This window comes from Epinephelus lanceolatus, chromosome 6 (assembly GCF_041903045.1).
Source record: "Epinephelus lanceolatus isolate andai-2023 chromosome 6, ASM4190304v1, whole genome shotgun sequence".
Classification (NCBI taxonomy): domain Eukaryota; kingdom Metazoa; phylum Chordata; class Actinopteri; order Perciformes; family Serranidae; genus Epinephelus; species Epinephelus lanceolatus.
In genome coordinates this window covers 571,807-594,403 of record NC_135739.1, presented here as the reverse complement: position 1 = coordinate 594,403, position 22,597 = coordinate 571,807, and the positions used below count along the sequence as shown (strand labels likewise).

Here is a 22,597-nt window from a genome sequence, read left to right as displayed (position 1 = left end):
AAGGCCGTGACCGATGTAGATGAGGCTTCTTCATCCTCTGGTGTACGTCCTTACACTTTCAGCCAGTCCAAGTCTGTTCAGTGTTTCATCGTCCAGGTCAATTAGACCACAAGCGCCATTCGGTGTTTGGGGTAGCTGGTTATTATGTTCACACACACACACGTTCCACATATTGATTATTAATCAATAACAGTTTAAAGGAGCTGAACTTACTTTTCGTAGACGAACTCCTCGTCGGTGCAGAAGTAGTGAGTGTTGGCTGTACTCTTAGGTTTACTGCGTAATGTGGCGAAGTACAGACGCTCTGTTGGACAAACACACACACACACACACACACACACACACACACACACACACACACACACACAGGTTAGAAACTGATCTGAGACCAGTTCAACTCTGAACTTAACACCAAATCCAAACCTGACGTCAGCTGACAGGAGTTTTAAATGTAACAGATTTGATTTTTGTTTTATTTCAGTGTGGAAAAACTAGACTTGCACCGATTACAATTTTTTGGGCTGATACCAATTTCCAATTTGCAGAGTGTTTGGACGGCCGATTCCAATTTCATTTTTTTCAAACCACTTTACAGCACACAATATATTGCAATATTTTCTATCTTTCCTTTATTAGAGCATTTGAATCAAGACACAACCAGCTCTTCAATAATCATCTCAAACAAACAAACACAAACACAAACAGAGACACAGGTTAAGAAACATTTTCCTTTTTGCTCAAATATAACTTCAGGTACAGTATTAAAATAAATAAGTAAAAAAGGCATACATAAATAAAAACATGGATAAATGAAATAATAATTCTTGGTGTGTAGCATGTTCTTGCTCCTTCTCTCTTTTGATGTGTGTGCGTGAATTATTAAGGTGAGAAGCCGTCCATGTTTCACTTCCTCACATCGCCCAAGCCGTGAGTTGCACATGTGGGTGTGTGTACGCTGCTGATGTTACACAATGTCAATCATGTGGCGCGCCGGGAAATTTGACCGGCGTTTTAAATCGTCATATTTTAGACATGGTCACAGGTCACGGCCAATCACGTGAAAACCGGCCCGATTCCGAGCACTGCTGATAAATCCGTGCAAGTCTAGAAAAAACGATGACATAAAACCTATAACTATGACAAAGGATATTATAACTCTATAAATAAATACTACCGATGGATTCACAGACGCACTTTACTTCTCTCATAATAACTGACAGAACAGCTGATGAACAGCATATCTGAAGGTGATCAAAGTTTGAACACTGTGTGTCGATGGAAGTAAAGATTGTGTCATCTAGTGTTGCGCAGTATACCGGTACTAAAATAGTACCGCGGTACTAGAGTATTCCAAACGGTACTATACTGCATTTGGAAAATACCAGTACTTTTTAAATTGATTCAATTCATTAATTTAGTTAATTTATTTTACTCATTTATGCACACAAACGCCTTTCTTGTTCCTATTGGAGCACAGATTGCACAAGTGGTGTGTATGACAACACCTGTATCAACATTCGCAGCTGGCGCACGTGAAAAAAGACAAGAGAAAGTCTGCCTCGCAAAGGGAGACAACACGAGACAACACAAACTTAGTGAAACATTTGAGCAACCAAACCATGACGTCCGTACCGAGGTACTTGCCGAACCATGATTTTTTTTGGTACCGTTACACCTCTACTATTTATTGTTCTAAAGGTTTGTATCCAAAAGGACTTTTCCTTAGGAAAAGTACCGAAAAGTATCAAAATTCATATTGGTATCGGTACTGAAACAAAGATTTTGGTATCGTGACAACACTAGTGTCATCAGAATCATTTTGGATGTCTGAAGAAGTAAAACTCTGAGAGAAACTGAAACTAAAACAGCTGTGTGTGTTTTCGTTCTCTCATGAAGTCGACCAGCAGCTGAAGGAAACTAAAGATAATCAGTAATAAAAATAGTAGTGACAGGAAGTGTGCGAGAAGACGTTTAGTCAGCAGATAAACTGCAGAGTTCAGAAGATAACAAAGAGAAAATAGTTGGGTTTCTATCCACCTATTTTAATTCGCATTTTCAAAAACTGCGAAAAAACCCCGCCAGAAATTCGAAAAAAGGCAGAAAATTCGAAAAAAGTTTTTATGCTTGGAGCGGGTGGATCTGTCAGCGTATCGATAAAAGGAAAATGCGATTTTTTGCTATGGAAACAGGTTTTGCGAATAAACGATGACGTACCGGCACAGATCCTCAAATGTGGCCCTTGACATACGGAAATGTTTCAGCCAGAGTTTGTGAGTAAAATGCTGCTGGACAACTACTTCCCAAAAGTCCTTCCCACGCCTACGTCCCCATACACACGGAGAACGACGCGCTGGTCTCCTTCCTTCTTTGTCGTGTCTTCTTCAAGATGGTTAGGTACGCTGTGAACGCTGACAAAATGCTAGCCAGAGTTCTCCCAAGAGCCGACAGGTTTATCAGGAATTTGTCCATGGTCAGTTGCTGAGTGTCAGTTGACTCTTCTTCTATGGGGGTGTTTTTATTTTGTTCATTTTTCATGAGAAGCGCCATCTACTGCTCTTCCCGTTGACTCCCAATAATCGCAAAATAATAACGAATGGAAATGGGCATAAATTCGCATTTTCACAAAATTTGCTCAAAAATTTCAATACATTTGGATGGAAACCCCACTAATGTCTGACGAGGGAGACGTGATCCGTCCAACACTCAGTGGAGTCCGTCATCTCCTGATGATGGACACCTGGAAGGACACTGTCACTCTGACATCATGCTCACCTGCCACACAAACTAACTTCAACTACATTTATTTATATTTTGATGCTTTTTACAGTCAAACTCTGAAGTTTTATCAAGTCCAGTTCTCCTGGTAACACTTGAGGGTTTGACTAATACCTGGAACAATCATTACCACCCCATAAGGTTCTAATGCAACAGAAACATTGTTTACTGCCCCAGTAAATAGGACGAGCCTTAGATACAACTTGTCAACAAGAGATATTTGTGATATTTGAGTCTGCTCAGCTCAGAGAACCCTTTGGCTCAGCTGTTAGCCAGAAAGCTTACGTTATGCTAACGAGATTCAAAGTCAATAACAAACAGGAAGTCAAATCTGACAGGATGTTTAACAAGAAGACAAGCGAGCTATCAGACACGTCTCCGTCCCCAAATCACTATCAACATTAACTTTAACGTTCTGAACGGCCAATTGGCTGAACGGCCAATAGGATGTGAGCTGATCACTGATGTGATCCAAGGGGGCCGTGTACTTCCTGTGGCGTTCAGAAGACGGCACATTGACGGACTGACGTTACTCTCAGTGTTTGAAATGGACCGTAAACACAATGTTGCTATGGTTACTCCTGACACTGTGTAGGCCGCAGTGATCACACGGTTTTACTAAACGACTCAGCAGGTGTCCGTTATCAGGTTTAATGGACACGCTGCAGCCATTCAGAATCCAGTATTCACCCACACCACAGTAACTAACTTTACACTACAGCTGCACAATATTGGAAAAAACTGACATTGTGTTTTGTTTTGTTTTGTTTTGGGGGGGGGGATATTAAAAAATACAGCAATTTTGACCAGATGACTTAAAGTAAGAAAATTAAAAAATAGTGGCTTTTACTCAGCACAACTGCAGAGGCTACCAGCTTCAGTTAATTTTTAATTTTATATACTTTATTAATCCCCCTGAGGGGAAATTCAATTTTTTCACTCTTTTGTCATTAACACACAGGTCCGAAAGAAACACACATGCACAAAGTAGAGAGATGTCAGAGTGAGGGGGCCAGGGTCAGGCGCCCTGAGTGGTTGGGGGGTTCGGTGCCTTGCTCAGGGGCACCTCGACAGTGCCCAGGAGGTGAACTGGCACCTCTGTGCCATTGAAAACAAACTACATTATAGACGAGCCGTTATTTATTAATCCCTCTTTGTCTTTATATTTTTACTTTTTATCCGCTCCGTTGTCTTTGTAAAGTTAACATATCGCACCGTCATTTCAAACTCAACACTTCCTGAATTTGTTTCAAATTAAAAGCCCCTTATAACCTCGGCTGAGAGAATCCCTCCATTTTCTAAATAGGCTTTTATTCTGAAACATTTGCAAAAACTTCCTGTGGAGGATTCAGTGACTTGAATGTTTACGTATGGCGCTTCAAATGTAGCTCCTGCCATCTGCTGACGCTTTTAGGTGACTACAACAACATGTCGGCTGGCACATGAACACACAGTGACTCAGATAATAGTAAAGAAATAAAAATATAACAAGAATAACCCGATGACATCACACACGCCATGAAAGATGACCGGGGATAATTGGTGAGTACCAGCGTGTAGTGTGTCATGTCTGTCGGCCAAGTCATGGCATGATTTTATGACTCCACAATCGTGTAATGTGACATAGTGACTTTCAGAATGGGCAGAAAGGTCGTGTAGTGTGAACCAGGCATAAATCCTCCTTTACCGTTTCTCCCTCTGGCATGTTGCTAATTTTCAGTGTGTGACTGCAGCGTGTGCACGAGAGGGGGAGGGCTGCTGCGTGCAGAGAGGTGAGCAGAGCAAAGAGCTCTCGTCAGAGCTGCTTTTCTGAAGCAAAACAAAAGTTTACATGTTCTAAAAAAAGAGAAAACATTGCATGTCCTGCGATGTGACTATTGCACACGCGCACATCACGATGGCGATGTTCAAACGATATATCATGCAGTCCTACTTTACACTGTTTAAGGTAAATTCACCTGTTGATCTTTACCTTTAATTAATTTATCTTTACATTTAACAGTCTGAGAGAATATAACAAACTAATTTTACCTCAGAGACTCTTTAATTAATCTTTTGTTGCATTTTACATTTCATGAACTATTTTAACTTGAAAAACCAATTTTAACTTTATCATAACCTCTAATACACTAATCTCTATTAACTTTAATCATCTCTATTAACTTTAATTTCACTTTGATTAACAATTTTCATTATAATCTTTAAAACATCAACACTGTTTACTATAATAAACTGCTTTAACTTAAATAAACTGCTTTGACTTTATGAAAACCTTTGATATTCCTAACTTTACTAGATTGTTTCAAGATAAATAAACTGAATTAAACTGTGTATTTATAACGTACCTTTAATGAACTCTGTATTTAAGTATTTGTACCTTTAATGAACTCTGTATTTAAGTATCTGTACTTTGAGTAAACTGTGTATTTGTACCTTTAATGAACTGAGCGGCTCCCTGCAGCGGCTCGGACTCGTCAGTCACGCCGAACAGGGCGGACAGGATCGGGGAGTGTCTAACTCCTTCCACCGTCATGGCTCCGTCTAATTCCCGGCCCGCTTAGCTTCACTAAACTTTTTAAAGTGCTAGCAGCTCGGTTAGCCCTTAGCAGGCTAGCAGCGGAGCTAGCAGGCAGGTGAACGGAGACTGTTGAAAAGTTTAACAACTTTCTCCTCAGTTTCCCATCAGCCCCTGCTGCCGCCCTTCAAGCACAGAGGAACCGTTTCTACCGTTTCCGCTCTTTGGTTTTCCGTTTTTTCACCGGTAAATATTCCCGGGTTAGCATGTTAGCCCGTTAGCACCGAATCTCTTTGACGACGCTCCGGGAGTCTGAAACTGTGATTGTACAAATCCCTCCTTAAGAAACGTTACCATAGCAGCGGGAGCCGCTCCCATAGCAACCACAGCCAATCAGCAAACAGAACGGGCTGTGCTGCCTTCATGGTCTGCTCGGAGAGCTGCCATGAAAAGTTTTCCTGAAGTTCTGTCTGTCAGAGGGGACGTCTGTCTGTGTAACTACAATCATATCAATCAATCAATCAATCAATCAATCAATTTTATTTATAAAGCCCAATATCACAAATCACAATTTGCCTCACAGGGCTTTACAGCATACGACATCCCTCTGTCCTTATGACGCTCACAGCTGATCAGGAAAAACTCCCCAAAAAAACCTTTAACAGGGAAAAAAAATGGTAGAAACCTCAGGAAGAGCAACTGAGGAGGGATCCCTCTTCCAGGACGGACAGACGTGCAATAGATGTCGTACAGAACAGATCAGCATAATAAATTAACAGTAATCTGTATGACACAATGAGACAGAGAGAGAGACAGAGAGAGAGAGAGAGAGAGAGAGAGAGAGAGAGAGAGAGAGATGCAGGTAATAACAGTAGCTTACAACAACATTATTGAAAGTAATAATATTATAGTTGGTAACCCTGCGTTCTCAGAGCGCAGTGTTCTGGTGGGATAATATGGCACTATGAGCTCTCTAAGATATGACGGAGCTTGACCATTTAGAGCTTTATAAGTTAACAGTAGGATTTTAAATTCAATTCTGGATTTTACAGGGAGCCAGTGCAGAGAAGCTAAAACAGGAGAAATATGATCTCGTTTCTTAGTTCCTGTTAGTACACGTGCTGCTGCATTCTGAATTAGCTGGAGAGTTTTTAAGGACTTACTAGAGCTACCTGATAATAGAGTAACATGGAGGTGTAACTACAGTCACATCACAGTAACATGTAGGTGTAACTACAGTCACATCACAGGTGTAACTACAGTCACATCAGAGTAACATGTAGGTGTAACTACAGTCACATCACAGGTGTAACTACAGTCACATCACAGTATCATGTAGGTGTAACTACAGTCACATCACAGTATCATGTAGGTGTAACTACAGTCACATCACAGTATCATGTAGGTGTAACTACAGTCACATCACAGTATCATGTAGGTGTAACTACAGTCACATCACAGTAACATGTAGGTGTAACTACAGTCACATCACAGTATCATGTAGGTGTAACTACAGTCACATCACAGGTGTAACTACAGTCACATCACAGTAACATGTAGGTGTAACTACAGTCACATCACAGTAACATGTAGGTGTAACTACAGTCACATCACAGGTGTAACTACAGTCACATCACAGTAACATGTAGGTGTAACTACAGTCACATCACAGTATCATGTAGGTGTAACTACAGTCACATCACAGTATCATGTAGGTGTAACTACAGTCACATCACAGTATCATGTAGGTGTAACTACAGTCACATCACAGTAACATGTAGGTGTAACTACAGTCACATCACAGTATCATGTAGGTGTAACTACAGTCACATCACAGTAACATGTAGGTGTAACTACAGTCACATCACAGTATCATGTAGGTGTAACTACAGTCACATCACAGGTGTAACTACAGTCACATCACAGTATCATGTAGGTGTAACTACAGTCACATCACAGTATCATGTAGGTGTAACTACAGTCACATCACAGTATCATGTAGGTGTAACTACAGTCACATCACAGTATCATGTAGGTGTAACTACAGTCACATCACAGTAACATGTAGGTGTAACTACAGTCACATCACAGTAACATGTAGGTGTAACTACAGTCACATCACAGTAACATGTAGGTGTAACTACAGTCACATCACAGGTGTAACTACAGTCACATCACAGTAACATGTAGGTGTAACTACAGTCACATCACAGTAACATGTAGGTGTAACTACAGTCACATCACAGGTGTAACTACAGTCACATCACAGGTGTAACTCCAGTCACATCACAGTATCATGTAGGTGTAACTACAGTCACATCACAGTAACATGTAGGTGTAACTCCAGTCACATCACAGTAACATGTAGGTGTAACTACAGTCACATCACAGGTGTAACTACAGTCACATCACAGTAACATGTAGGTGTAACTACAGTCACATCACAGTATCATGTAGGTGTAACTACAGTCACATCACAGTAACATGTAGGTGTTAACCCTGTCATCCTGTCAACAGATCAGCTGAAGATGACATTAGTCAGGACGCTTTGATTTGTACTGATTTATTTATGATTGGTTTTGTTCATCATGGTCTCAGATATGTTTCCTGTTTCATGAACGCAGCGTGTGAAGACGCTTCATTTAAGTTTAATCCAGAGTGAAATATAAAAGTTATTCTGATCTCAGAGTCATTGAGCTGAACCAGACGATTGTGGACTTTTGTTTTGTCTCCTGTCGTCCTGCCTGAGCTCAGTCAGTCACATGACACCTGTGCTAGAAACAGGTGAAATAACCTCACCTGATTGGCTGACTGACTCTGGATTAGTCCTTTAATGTCTGCCGACCCTGTTCATGTCACTGTGATGATGTCAGAATCTCACCTGCTATCAGAGAGATCCACACGCGGTTTGGTCCAGGTCCAGGTCCAGATCCAGGCTGGAGGACTCGGGGGCCATCCTGGTGCATCCTCCAGGCCCCGGCGTCCACCATGCTGCAGGGCGACGAGCAGACTGCGAGGACGCGGCAGGGCTGAGCTGAGGAGGTGTCAGGTGACCTGGATCAGGTTGCTCCTGGTTCCAGAGGGGACAGAGGTGTGAGTTTACAGCCGGCTCAGGTTTCAACACACATTCAGGTCTGAGCTGGACTTTCTGCTGTACACACTGTACATCAGCTCACCTGCTGCAGGTGAACTAACGAGGTGAGAGGGACAAACATGACACCACGCCACTGACATCACGGAAACTAGAAGGGGACCACAGGAAGTCCTGGTCCATCAGGAATGGTTCAGAACAGCTCAGCTGTCCTCATCCTGCAGAGACAAACATGTCCAGTCTCACAAAACCACCGTCAACATTCAGAGACACAAACAGCTGATGGAAACGTCAGGACACACACTGATCCAACTGCAGCTCAGGTCCTGGTCCTGGTCCTGGTCCTGGTTCTGGTCCTGGTCCTGGTCTGTCCACACACACTGATTCGGATTCTGTCGGCTCAGGACGAAGTGTGTGTGTCAGGTTGGTAAACACACACAGACGTTCACCTGTCACCTGTTTTACAAACGTCTCTGAGTGTGTGCTGAGCCGACAGGTGCGTCCTGGTAACTGTGACATCAGCAGGTGTCCACAGCTCCTCCACTGTCCTGGCAGCGTCCTCTACAGGCTGCAGAGCTCATCACAGCCACAACAACAGCATCATCATCATCATCATCATCGTCATCGTCATCATCACAGGCTGAACAAGAATAAGAATAAGTAAGAGTTAGTTAGTAAGTAATTAAAAAACTTTTGAGTCAAAGAACCTTTTGTTTTGTGGATGAAAAGCTCCTATAAAAGGAAGTCCCGCCCACTCACATGACCTGCCAACAGCCAGAACAATGTATAAACTAATTAAATGTCACGTAAAAACCTGGTCCCTTTTACTAGCCCGGTGTGGCTACACATGTTGCCAAATAAAGGCCTGTCTCAATTAGAGGCCTGGGGTCCGTTTCACAAAGCAGGTTTAGTGAAAACTCAGAGTCTGTTAACCCTGAAATGAGGGAAACTCTGAGTTTTCCATTTCAAAAAGGGAGGTAACTCAAACCAGAGAAAGAGGGGTAACTCCAGCCTGTTTCAGAGAGAGAGAGGTAACTTAAGCTCTCGGTCAGTTACCGTAGTAACAGACTCTATGAACCTAACCTGGTCGGGACCAGGTTTTTCTCAATGAACCTCGAGTTTCTCTCTGTCTCCGCCCTCTTTCAGAGCCACACACTCCATCTGATTTCCTCATTCATTCAGTCAGCAGGCGAGTTTTGGCGTAGCCTAGTTCTGCCGTCTGTCATTTAAAAAAACAGGGTCAGTATATTAGAAGTCCATTAGGCGCAGTAGGTGGCGACTTTTTTCACTAACATGGCATGTCCTTTTGATAACGATCCCGTGGATGAAGATTGTGCAGAGAATTAAATATTCGTCGGGAGATGGTTATCAGACCGCGCATAGATGTTTTAGCATTTCCACACAATTATCTTTATGAGCGGTACCGTTTCACGTCACAGTCCATCATCTACATACACAACCTAATCCGTCCTTACATTTGCAACATTACCAATCGTAGTCATGCTCTCACATCCCAGCAGATATTGTGTGTTGCGCTCATAGACTGTATAAAAATGCGCTGTGTTTCTTTGCAAATGGAAGTTTTTGTACAATGTCGGAGATGCTGAGCACTTGAGTAAGGCAACTGTGTGCGGGGCGGTCAGAAAAGTGTGCTCGTTTTACGGCATCTGCCATCTTTCTGTTGGCTGAGTAGAAGTCTGTGTTAGTTTAAATAGGCTTAATTATTTAACAGAACATGATATAGATGAGAAGACATTCATGTGTGTGAAAACAGCATTATGTTGGGGATAAAACAACTGCACAGCCAAACAGCCACTTAATATTTACTTTACAATGTAAAACATGATCAAAATGAGGTTCCCCCATGAGATTATGCCGAGGTCTTACCTGTTTGAACAATGTTTTTATATTTCATCCTAAACTGCTGCCAAGTGCGCTTCTCCTCCGCGGGATTGCACCTAAATGAAATAAATTAATAGGCTACCATTCAAGCAGTTTTCCCCTGTAATATTATTGTGATTGCAGAGGACTACATTTAAACTTAAGCACTGACCCGAGCAGCAATGTTCTCCCACGCCGTCTCCTTCTCTTTTGCAGCTGCAGCGGTGTTGCACTTCTTTTTGAAAACGTGTGCAAACTCGCCGTATGAGCGCATTAAGATTTCTAATTCTAGTGGGCTGAAAAACGCAGCATGAACGTACATGAACGTGCAGCCGGACCGGCTTGTAAACAGTGGGCTGGAGATCAACACAGAGAGAGGGTGTGTGAGGTCATGCTATACTCCAGATGAAATTACACCTCTAGTTCTTCACATAGCATTTTTTTAATTCCTTCAATCTAGAAATGATGAATTTCGCTTATTGCTCCTTTAAAATGTGTCATCACAGATCTTCAATAACAGAAGCTGCGCCCATGGTATTAAATGGTATACACTTCCTGTCTCCTGAGTGGGCGTGGTCTTCTCTCCCTGCATCCACCCACCCCATTTGGAAGTGCAGTAAACGTAATGTGGGCGATGAAATCAGATTCAAAGACATTGGGTGTAAAATCAGATTTTAATCCCTCAATCGGTACATCACAGGACATGTTCCATGGCACTGTGAGGGAGCCACCATGTTGGATTGTTCCTTTTAATTAAAGGATTAAAATCCACTCACCATCCTACACTGACACATGCCATCATCTGAATATGGAAAAGAACAGATTAAGTCCATCTGGAAACATAAAGGGAGAAACATTAGGAAGAAATGAGTGACTCATGTTCTCACATCTCATCTGAGGGTTGATTTTGTTCTGCTTCCTTTACTTATCTTATCTGCGGTTGTTTCAGAGTGGACACTGTCATTATTGGTTACAAATTAGATTTTTTATAAAGAGAGTTGATGTTCAGACATAAATATACAGATGTTTGTGATCTTACTGTACGTCTGGTTTTGTATTGTTTTCTGTCTCTAATTTTACTTTTGTTTAGTCTTTTTTTAAGATTGTGTGTCAGTTTTGTTATGATGGAAAGTGATAATTGTATATCACAAATAAATAAACTCTTATTCAACACTAAACAAAGAACAAATTTAATGTTCCTGGTTTCATCAGCTGGTTTAATGTCTGATACGACACAGTGTGACATCACGTTTGTTACTAAAACAGACGTGTCTCTAAACAAAGCTCATTTTCTCCTGATTCGTATCTGAGTGTTCAGAGGGGCGGAGCCTGTAATAATGGCTCCAGTGTTGACTTTGGGGCGAAGGAAATGCTTAGAACATGAAAGACCTCAGCTCAGAGCAGAAAGCGCTCCACGTCATCTCCGCGTTTCTCACATTGTCCAATGGGATGATGTGAGAGGCGGGGCTTCTGTGGTGGTCACGACAACAAGTTTACAGTTGGAAAATGACGGAGGAGAAACTGGTGGTGGCGGCTGATTGATACCCAGAGCTATACAATTTTACAAGCTCTACCCAGGTGCATTATGGGAGCTGTAGGATGTTTCATGAGGAGTTAAAGACACAAAGACTTAAAAACACAAAGTTTTATTGATTTATCGATTTATTACAGTTTGAATGAAACACCCTGAGACAGAAGCTGAGAGGGTCGGCCGTGACGGAGCAGCTGGACAGAGACAGAGTATGTGTGTGTTCAGTGTGTGTTCAGTGTGCGTGTATGTGTCTACAGGTGTGTGTTAGCCGCTCCTGATCCTTCACATTCGATGATGTAGGTGACGTTGCTGCTCAGTTCGTCCTCGCACTTTGTTATTGTGAACTTTGCCTGGAAACACAAAAATAAAGTATAAATACATCATACGTGTGTGTGTGTGTGTGTGTGTGTGTGTGTGTGTGTGTGTAGTCTGTGTCTGACCTGAGTGAGCTGCTCTGCAATGTGAATGGCCGTCTGTGTGTGCAGTGTCACGGCGCCGGTTCGAATCCGAGACGTTCCCTTCGCCAACGCCATGAAGATGATGAGCTGAGGAGGAAGAGGAGGTCACAGGTCAAAGTGCACTGTATGTCCATGGGTCACAGTGATGTCACAGTGATGTCACAGCATGTTTCACCTGGTCCTGCAGGAACTCGTCCACACAGCCGTTGTGTCTGATGTTTCTCAGCAACATCTCAGCAGCTTCTATACCAACTTTATCTGCATACACACCTGGGACACACACACACACACACACACTGAGTGTGAAGGCTCTGATTGGCCACACCTGGCTGAGACAGGTACATCACAGAGCTGTGATTGGTCACATGACGTGTCGTCTCTGTTCCAGCTGAACATGTGACATTCTCACCTTTCTTCCCCAGAGCTGAACCTGCGAACACACAACCTGTCGACGACTCAGCGATAATTCTGAAACACAGAGAGGACAAGAGCCAATCAGAGAGACACCTGCTGCTTCTTCCTGTTTCCTGTGGCAGTAACATGAACAGAGATGTTTCTTTGTGCTGTTTTCAAGCAGAAGGCTGTTTTTTATCCCAACTTCCTCTCGGACAGTGAATGTAGCAGTGATGTCAACAGGTGGGCGGGGCTTACATGATGCCGTTGCCATTCCCGCAGGCCTTGTCTTTCTCCTGCACGGCTGGGATGTTGATGTACAGCTCTTTGATTTCCTTCCTGATGGTTCGAACAGCAGCCGCCGACATGTCTTTAGCCAGCTGAGGACAGATTATACCATCAATATGTCACTGATCAATATGTCACACTGATCAATACTAGAGCTGGGTTGAAAAAATTGATTTAATCGATCCGAATCGATTTTCCTTTAAATGGCACAATACTGATTCATTAATTAAAAAATCGATCTTTTACTATAACCATTTTCCTCCGTGGACGTGTTGTACAGCCGGTAGCAGCCTGCAGCAGCAGCAGTACTATCAATCCAGGTAGTCTCGCAAGATCAGCATTTAGCACCTGAGGTCATGGAGAGAGATCTCGCGAGACGGCCGGACACTGAATGAAGACAGAGCAGCAAACAATGGTGGGAGCGCGTCCACTGAAGGCATGGGTCTACGGTGCGAGTATTTGCACTCGTATTTTCTCCTAAAAATATAACGCTAATAATGTACGCATGTTTATTAAATGCACATCGGTTTCACAGAAAAGATTAAGAAATACCACTAAGCATCAGCACACTGCTGACTGTAGCCTCAGTTTGTGCCTCATACACATCTGCTGGTAAAGTTAACTTAGCGTTAGCAAGCGTGATAAAAGACGGCAGAGAGGCGACGCTGTGCAAATAAACCAAAGATTTATTATTTTTCTGTAGCAGTAAACACATGGGCCGAAAACAAATGTGCTAACTAACTATGCTAAAGCTTTACAAGCTATTCAGGGCTGCCGACGATAACGTTAACATGACAAACAGCAAGGCTAACGTTACGGCTAACAAGCTAACGTACTGACGCTACTCAGACACACACACACACACACACACACACACACACACACACACACACACACACACACACACCCCGGACAGCCTCTCAGTCCTTAGCCGCTAACGTTAGCTCATGTACAACACAGGTACCACACAGAAACTTTTACAAAGGGTCATAATGTGCTGCTAGTGACTGTCAAATCGCCAGCGAAGTTGTTTACACTGTGGACACGGAGAACAGCTGCCTGCTGTCATGGGACAAAGATCCTCTGAGAAGAAAGACGGTTCACTCTGCTCTGCCGCCAGGATCAAACTGGGAGGCAAAGATCCTCTCTGAGGAAGAAGGCTCACTTTGCTGCAGGGTTCACCTACGTATATTGTTTCTCTTCTGATACAGTCTATGTGTGCATCACAACCACTGTAGTGTGTTGCACAAAAGCTTTATAAGACGGTTACAGGCAGCAAACTTGTGGATGTCCTTTGTTTACATTTTTTGTAGCCACTTCATTTACATTGTCTGCCTTGTGATTAGATTTAATTTAAAATATTTATTTTGTATGTGTCAGGTAATGTTAAATAAATGTACATGATGACTAATGTGCTGCTTTGGGGCCAATTCTTAATGTGAACAGTATTTTTAATAGTAACGCACCAGGTCAGAGGGTTCCTTGTTAAATATACTTTGTTAGTTCTCAGAAAATATCTTAATATCCAAGCAAATTTTGTATCATAATTGAGATATACTTGACTGAATCGATATTAAACTGAATTAAATCGAATCGAATCGAATTGTGAATCTGATTGAACTGAGTCCTTGAAAATCAAATCGAATCGATCTGGAAAATCTGAATCGATACCCAGTCCTAATCAATACATCACTGATCAATACGTCACACTGATCAGTTTGATATGAAACTTCTGAATGTTTCTCATCATAATTTAAGAATCTAAAATCTACAGAAATAACCGTGGTTATGACATCACTTCCTGTGTATCAGTGGTAACTTTACCTTGAATGGCAGCACCCCGGCAACGAAGGCTCGGCCGTAGATCTTGGTGATGTTTCCTCTCTCTGTCATGACGACAGGCTGCAGCTCTTTGACCGGGCTCACCGTCACCGTCACCTCACCTCCACCCTTAGGGTAGAAGCCCCTGAAACACACACAGTGACACACACATAGTTACACACACACACAGTTACACACACATAGTGACACACACACAGTGACACACACACAGTGACACACACACAGTTACACACACACAGTGACACACACATAGTTACACACACACAGTGACACACACATAGTTACACACACACAGTGACACACACATAGTGACACACACACAGTGACACACACATAGTGACACACACATAGTGACACACACATAGTTACACACACACAGTGACACACACACAGTGACACACACATAGTGACACACACATAGTTACACACACATAGTGACACACACACAGTGACACACACACAGTGACACACACACAGTTACACACACACAGTGACACACACATAGTGACACACACATAGTTACACACACACAGTGACACACACATAGTTACACACACACAGTGACACACACACAGTTACACACACACAGTGACAAACACATAGTTACACACACACAGTGACACACACATAGTTACACACACACAGTGACACACACATAGTTACACACACACAGTGACACACACATAGTTACACACACACAGTGACACACACATAGTTACACACACACAGTGACACACAGTTACACACACAGTGACACACACATAGTTACACACACAGTGACACACACATAGTTACACACACATAGTGACACACACACACAGACACACACATAGTTACACACACATAGTGACACACACACAGTGACACACACATAGTTACACACACATAGTGACACACACACAGTGACACACACATAGTTACACACACACGGTGACACATACACACATACACACATACACACACACACACACACACAGATTTTCGGTGAATGTTGGGCCGTTTTGCCGCCAAGCTGATCCGAGGTGCCCAATTTTCCTCCTCGTAGGGTAGACATATTGGTGGAACCCTTTTGGTTTAAACAGACCGAGGCGGCCTTCTGCAACAGGAGGAGCTGTTGATGACTTGTGGGAGGAGCTGTTGATGACTTGTGGGAGGAGCTGTTGATGACTTGTGGGAGGAGCTGTTGATGACTTGTGGGAGGAGCTGTTGATGACTTGTGGGAGGGGCTGTTGATGACTTGTGGGAGGAGCTGTTGATGACTTGTGGGAGGAGCTGTTGATGACTTGTGGGAGGGGCTGTTGATGACTTGTGGGAGGAGCTGTTGATGACTTGTGGGAGGAGCTGTTGATGACTTGTGGGAGGAGCTGTTGATGACTTGTGGGAGGAGCTGTTGATGACTTGTGGGGGGAGCTGTTGATGACTTGTGGGGGGAGCTGTTGATGACTTGTGGGAGGAGCTGTTGATGACTTGTGGGAGGGGCTGTTGATGACTTGTGGGGGGAGCTGTTGATGACTTGTGGGGGGAGCTGTTGATGACTTGTGGGAGGAGCTGTTGATGACTTGTGGGAGGGGCTGTTGATGACTTGTGGGAGGAGCTGTTGATGACTTGTGGGAGGAGCTGTTGATGACTTGTGGGAGGAGCTGTTGATGACTTGTGGGAGGAGCTGTTGATGACTTGTGGGAGGGGCTGTTGATGACTTGTGGGAGGGGATGTTGATGACTTGTGGGAGGAGCTGTTGATGACTTGTGGGGGGAGCTGTTGATGACTTGTGGGGGGAGCTGTTGATGACTTGTGGGAGGAGCTGTTGATGACTTGTGGGAGGAGCTGTTGATGACTTGTGGGGGGAGCTGTTGATGACTTGTGGGGGGAGCTGTTGATGACTTGTGGGAGGAGCTGTTGAAGACTAGTGGGAGGAGCTGTTGATGACTTGTGGGAGGAGCTGTTGAAGACTTGTGGGAGGAGCTGTTGATGACTTGTGGGGGGAGCTGTTGATGACTTGTGGGGGGAGCTGTTGATGACTTGTGGGGGGAGCTGTTGATGACTTGTGGGAGGAGCTGTTGAAGACTTGTGGGGGGAGCTGTTGATGACTTGTGGGAGGAGCTGTTGATGACTTGTGGGGGGAGCTGTTGATGACTTGTGGGAGGAGCTGTTGATGACTTGTGGGAGGAGCTGTTGATGACTTGTGGGAGGAGCTGTTGATGACTTGTGGGAGGAGCTGTTGATGACTTGTGGGAGGGGCTGTTGATGACTTGTGGGAGGGGATGTTGATGACTTGTGGGAGGAGCTGTTGATGACTTGTGGGGGGAGCTGTTGATGACTTGTGGGGGGAGCTGTTGATGACTTGTGGGAGGAGCTGTTGATGACTTGTGGGAGGAGCTGTTGATGACTTGTGGGGGGAGCTGTTGATGACTTGTGGGGGGAGCTGTTGATGACTTGTGGGAGGAGCTGTTGAAGACTAGTGGGAGGAGCTGTTGATGACTTGTGGGAGGAGCTGTTGAAGACTTGTGGGAGGAGCTGTTGATGACTTGTGGGGGGAGCTGTTGATGACTTGTGGGGGGAGCTGTTGATGACTTGTGGGGGGAGCTGTTGATGACTTGTGGGAGGAGCTGTTGAAGACTTGTGGGGGGAGCTGTTGATGACTTGTGGGAGGAGCTGTTGATGACTTGTGGGGGGAGCTGTTGATGACTTGTGGGAGGAGCTGTTGATGACTTGTGGGAGGGGATGTTGATGACTTGTGGGAGGAGCTGTAGATGACTTGTGGGAGGAGCTGTTGATGACTTGTGGGAGGGGATGTTGATGACTTGTGGGAGGAGCTGTAGATGACTTGTGGGGGGAGCTGTTGATGACTTGTGGGAGGGGATGTTGATGACTTGTGGGAGGAGCTGTAGATGACTTGTGGGAGGAGCTGTTGATGACTTGTGGGAGGAGCTGTTGATGACTTGTGGGAGGAGCTGTAGATGACTTGTGGGAGGAGCTGTTGATGACTTGTGGGAGGAGCTGTAGATGACTTGTGGGAGGAGCTGTAGATGACTTGTGGGAGGAGCTGTTGATGACTCGCGCGCCCTCCTTGTCCTCGCAAACGAAGAGGCCATTAACCGTCAGATGACGGGGATGGTGAAGGACGGGCCGACTTATGAGAGAATCGCCGAAGGACTGACCAGCCGCGGCTTCCCTCCCACGTCACTGTTTACGTCACACGCTGAGCTACACGTTTTGTTACTTGCTCACGCCCCCCATTGCCCCGAAAAAGGCACATTCTGTATAAACAAAAGTAGGTAGGCGGCATTTTGCTGCACTCCCCGATTTAGTTTTTATACTGCCAATGCTGAAAAAACACTGATTGGGCTTTCCTGCAAATTTGCACAACTCCTGTTTAAAAAGGGCTGCAGACACACAGACATAGTTACACCAGTGTTGGGTAAGGGGTACTTTAAAAGTAATCAAAGTATGTTACTGCGTTACTTTTTAAAAAAGTAACCAGTTACTTTACTGCGTTACTTCCTGAGTAAAGTAAGTCAAGCACTTTTAAAGTACTTTTGAGTATTCTACATTTCCTATTGGCCAATGGACCACAGGGCGCTAAGCCTACATTTTTTTGTCTCCAAAATTAAAGTTATGGACCACTTGCCCTTCACTGAGATCCAGTTCTCCCATCACAGCCGTCACTTTGACCAGTAGAAACACACAACGATCTGCTGCCATAGACAACTGTATGACAACAACACCCCAGTGTTTTAATATTTCCTCTAGGGATGTTACCACACAGAGTAAAAGGGGGAAATGATGGTGTGAAACAGCAGAGGCACTTTGTCAACCTGCTGAGTTAATGTTACTGTTATTAGCATCAAGCTAGCAAACAATGGTACATCCTCACGGTCGGACATAAAGTAATAACATTAACAAATAGCGGCGGGGCTTTTACTCACCACAACTGCAGAGGCTCCCAGTTTCATTTGAAACAAACTACATTATAGATGCTCCGTTATTTATTAATCCCTCTGTGTGTTTATATATTTACTTTTTATCCGCTCCATTGTCTTTATAAAGTTAACATATCGCACCGTCATTTCAAACTCAACACTTGTTTCAAATTAAAAGCCCCTTATAACCTCGGCTGAGAGAATCCCTCCATTTTCTAAATAGGCTTTTATTCTGAAACATTTGTCAGAACTTCCTGTGGAAGATACAGTAGCTTCACAGTTTACGTATGGCGCTTCAAATGTAGCTCCTGCCATCTGCTGACGCTTCTAGGTGACTACAACAACATGTCGGCTGGCACATGAACACACACAGTGACTCAGATAATAGTAAAGTAATAAAAACAGGACAAGAATAACCCGATGACATCACACACGCCATGAAAGTTGACCAGGGATAATTGGTGAGTACCAGCGTGTAGCGTGTACCAGGCATAATGCGTTACTTTGTAACACGTTATACCCAACTATGAGTTACACACACACACACAGACACACAGACACACACACACAGACACACACACACACACACAGACAGGAAACAGGAAACTGACCTCATTCTGATGTCACAGTCAAAATGGACTCCAAACTTCTCTACGATTGGTTTAAACACCTGAAGAAGAAAATAAACAGTTGAACACAGATTCATCCCAAACATGTTACTGTGTCTGTGTGTGTGTGTGTGTGTGTGTGTGTGTGTGTGTGTGTGTGCATCAGACCTTGACAGTGTAGTCGATCTGAGGAGCCATCTCTGCGTTGGTTCCTCCCTTCAGACAGAGCTGTGAGGAAGCGTCAGCGTACAGAGCGCAAGGTAGAGCTACCTGCAGCAGCAGACACACACTCCTGACACACACACACACACACACACACACAGAATACATATTGATTACTGCCTTTAAAAGAACAACTGATTTACAGTTTACAATGTTAAAGTGAGACGATAAAATAGGACGTTAGATTGTGTCACAGACAGACAGACAGACAGACAGACAGACTCACCCTGCTGTCTGTGTGTCGGCCGTGTGGCTTCCAGACCGGATCTTTCCTGGAGTCAGACTGATGTCGGTGGATCCGATAGTGGCTCCCTGCAGGCCGCCAGAACACAGATCTGAGACCAACTGCAGGCCGCTCAGGTGCTGCGGCCTGAACACACACACACACACACACACACACACACACACACTTATAATAACGGAACACATCTGATTGTGTACGAGACATTGTGACCACACCTGTGACTCTGTGCTCATGACACCTCACAGTAGTTTGTGGAAACAGTCTTCACAAGAAAACCTCAGAGCTCCATTCAGAAATTACACATATCTGACGAGTTCTGAACTTTATACCAATCCCTCATTCGACACACACAAGACTAAAACTGTTTTAGGATGCTGAGAGCCTTGTAGTTAATTCGGCTCACATACGAACCTCCCAGAAAATCAACAGTCTGCATCAGATGAACTGATCCGCAGCTGCCGGGTGACGCCACAGTGCAGCACACAGGCACAGTGCCACACTTTGCTGTTAACTCTTATAAATTAACAAGCCTCCGCAGCAACAGGATGGAGGCCGAATTTTAATGCGGCACCAGCCGATGTCTGAATATGTTCATTTATGTTTCAGAGATCATGTGTGTTTGCAGATGAGACAGAAACTCTTATTTTGGAAATTTATGAATTGAGTCTTGTCGCCGTCTTCTTCTCTCCATTTAAGCTGCACTAATAATTTGGCTGCAGATTCCCAACAGCTGCCTCTAACGGAAGCCGGAGAGTTTTATCCAACACGAGAGCGAGAACAGGATCCAGTCTGTGAGCAACTGAACCCAGATCACAAATGTTTGCTTCTATTGTCAGGAGGAGCTAACGACGTTAGCCGACGACTCAACTTCAATGAATAGGCTAACGTTAGCCTGCTAGCCGGGAGCAGCTAACTCACCTGAGCCCCGGTGTGCTTCTGCCGGCTCGGATTTTGGTGATTTTGATGGATGTCCCGGTGATGCAGCTGAGCGCCGCGGACACTCTCAGGATCTGTCCGCCCTGCGGAGAACCGACACCAGGGAAACACATCAGAAACCGGTCGGTTCAGCACCGGCTGCTAACCGCCGCACTCACCGCTGTTAGCCCTGTGTTAGCATGTTAGCAGCGCGGAACATTATTCCGGTAAATACAGTGTGAACACTCACTCCCTCCATCAGGCTGCCGTCGATCTCCGCCGCCGCCGAGTCCATCTTCATCAACCGGAACACCTTGACTCCTCAACACCGACTCTGGGTCACAATCAGACTGCAGCCTCCGGTAACAGCACCGGTACTTCTCTTCTTCTGTTTGGGAGTCTTCTTCTTCTTCTTCTTCTTCTTCTTCTGGAACTTCTCCGCCTCACTGAAAAACTACAATCACTTCCGCTGACTTTCAAAATAAAATGAGTTATTGTTTTGTTGCTTTGCAGGATGAGCAAAAGTTGTTTTGTTTTTTCCCACAAAATGTATTAAATATATTCAGTACGCTGAGAATGAACATTCCAGATTTTCGTGATCAAAGTTGTAGAAAATATATTCAATAACATAAAAATACAAAAATACAATAAATTCAACTACACAACAAATAAAGAATGAAAATACATGAAAAACAGAAACTGTCAGAGTCTGTGAAATAAAACTGAAACAAAAGAACTGGAATAAAATTGAGATGTCAACAGTTATATATCTTTAAAAATGTAAAAGGGGGTGGTCTCTAAAGCCAGATCTATATATGGATACACACACACGCACACACACACACACACATATATATATATGTGTGTGTGTGTGTGTGTATACACACATCATCTCTCTCTCTCTCTCTCTCTCTGTCTCATTGTGTCATATGGATTACTGTTAATTTATCATGTTGATCTGTTCTGTACGACATCTATTGCACGTCTGTCCGTCCTGGAAGAGGGATCCCTCCTCAGTTGCTCTTCCTGAGGTTTCTACCATTTTTTTTCCCGTTAAAGGGTTTTTTTGGGGAGTTTTTCCTGATCAGCTGTGAGGGTCATAAGGACAGAGGGATGTCGTATGCTGTAAAGCCCTGTGAGGCAAATTGTGATTTGTGATATTGGGCTTTATAAATAAAATTGATTGATTGATTGATTGATTGACTGATCATGTGTCCGCATGTGTCATTGTTTTTTCTCACAGAGTCAAACCTGCAGCGTCACATAAACAGAGTATGAATATAAAGTCCTGTAAAGTACAGGCAGCATAAAAACTACACTTCATTACAGGATTTTTATTATTTTGTATTTAGTTGTTTTAAACACACCAGCATGTGATCTTTTTTTGTTTTTCTTTAAACAACATATGGCCTTTATTTTGAAGAGCATTTCCGGTGTTTCTGCATGGTATCAGAGAGCTTTGTGCAGCCGGTGGGTCCGGTGTGTCGCCTCCTGCAGGCAGCGTGAAGAACAACATGAGGAAGAGGTGAGGATGCTGCAGAGTCACCGTGGAGTCAGCTCCTGTTAATAACTCCTAGTGACGTCATTTTATGCTTCAAGAATATTTATTGACTTTTCTTGTTTTAACAAACGACAGCATCAAACAGCTGAGATCAACCCTCTGCACCTCCATCAGGAATAAAGATGAGTGGACAGGAAGCCTTGACACAGCAGCAGCAGCAGCTTCAGTCAGTCACACTAAATGTTGGAGCCGCAGTGTCTCAACAGTTTCATCATTGTGAGGGCTGATGAAACTGCTGAGACACTGCAGAGTCAAACACTCCATGATGTTCTCACTCATTCACAACAAAAAGATTTTTTTCTGTCATTTTTTTTAAATGTTACATTTAAGTTCAATGTACAAAAACAGATCAA

General features: G+C 43.8%; 2 protein-coding genes across 3 annotated transcripts in view; both read right to left on the bottom strand.

The window, feature by feature from the left end:
- Positions 1–5,607, bottom strand: part of cdc14ab (cell division cycle 14Ab) — a 32,227-nt gene extending 26,620 nt beyond the window's left edge. For both annotated transcript variants that reach the window (XM_033622294.2, XM_033622295.2), the window contains exons 1-2: positions 5,209–5,607; positions 214–304 (exon numbers count right to left, since the gene is read on the bottom strand). In XM_033622294.2, coding sequence (XP_033478185.1) covers positions 214–304; positions 5,209–5,308 — 191 coding nt within the window. In that variant the 5' untranslated portion in view covers positions 5,309–5,607. The remainder of the gene's footprint in view (positions 1–213; positions 305–5,208) is intronic.
- Positions 5,608–11,906: 6,299 nt separating this feature from the next.
- rtca (RNA 3'-terminal phosphate cyclase) lies at positions 11,907–21,119 on the bottom strand. The gene is made up of 11 exons (XM_078168415.1): positions 20,934–21,119; positions 20,687–20,787; positions 19,751–19,894; positions 19,471–19,594; positions 19,306–19,364; positions 14,757–14,898; positions 12,903–13,024; positions 12,661–12,719; positions 12,427–12,521; positions 12,234–12,338; positions 11,907–12,143 (listed from the first exon to the last, which is right to left on the bottom strand). The coding sequence occupies exons 1-11, from the start codon at positions 20,982–20,984 to the stop codon at positions 12,045–12,047; spliced, it is 1,101 nt and encodes a 366-aa protein (XP_078024541.1). The 5' UTR covers positions 20,985–21,119; the 3' UTR covers positions 11,907–12,044.
- Positions 21,120–22,597: the final 1,478 nt, after the last annotated feature.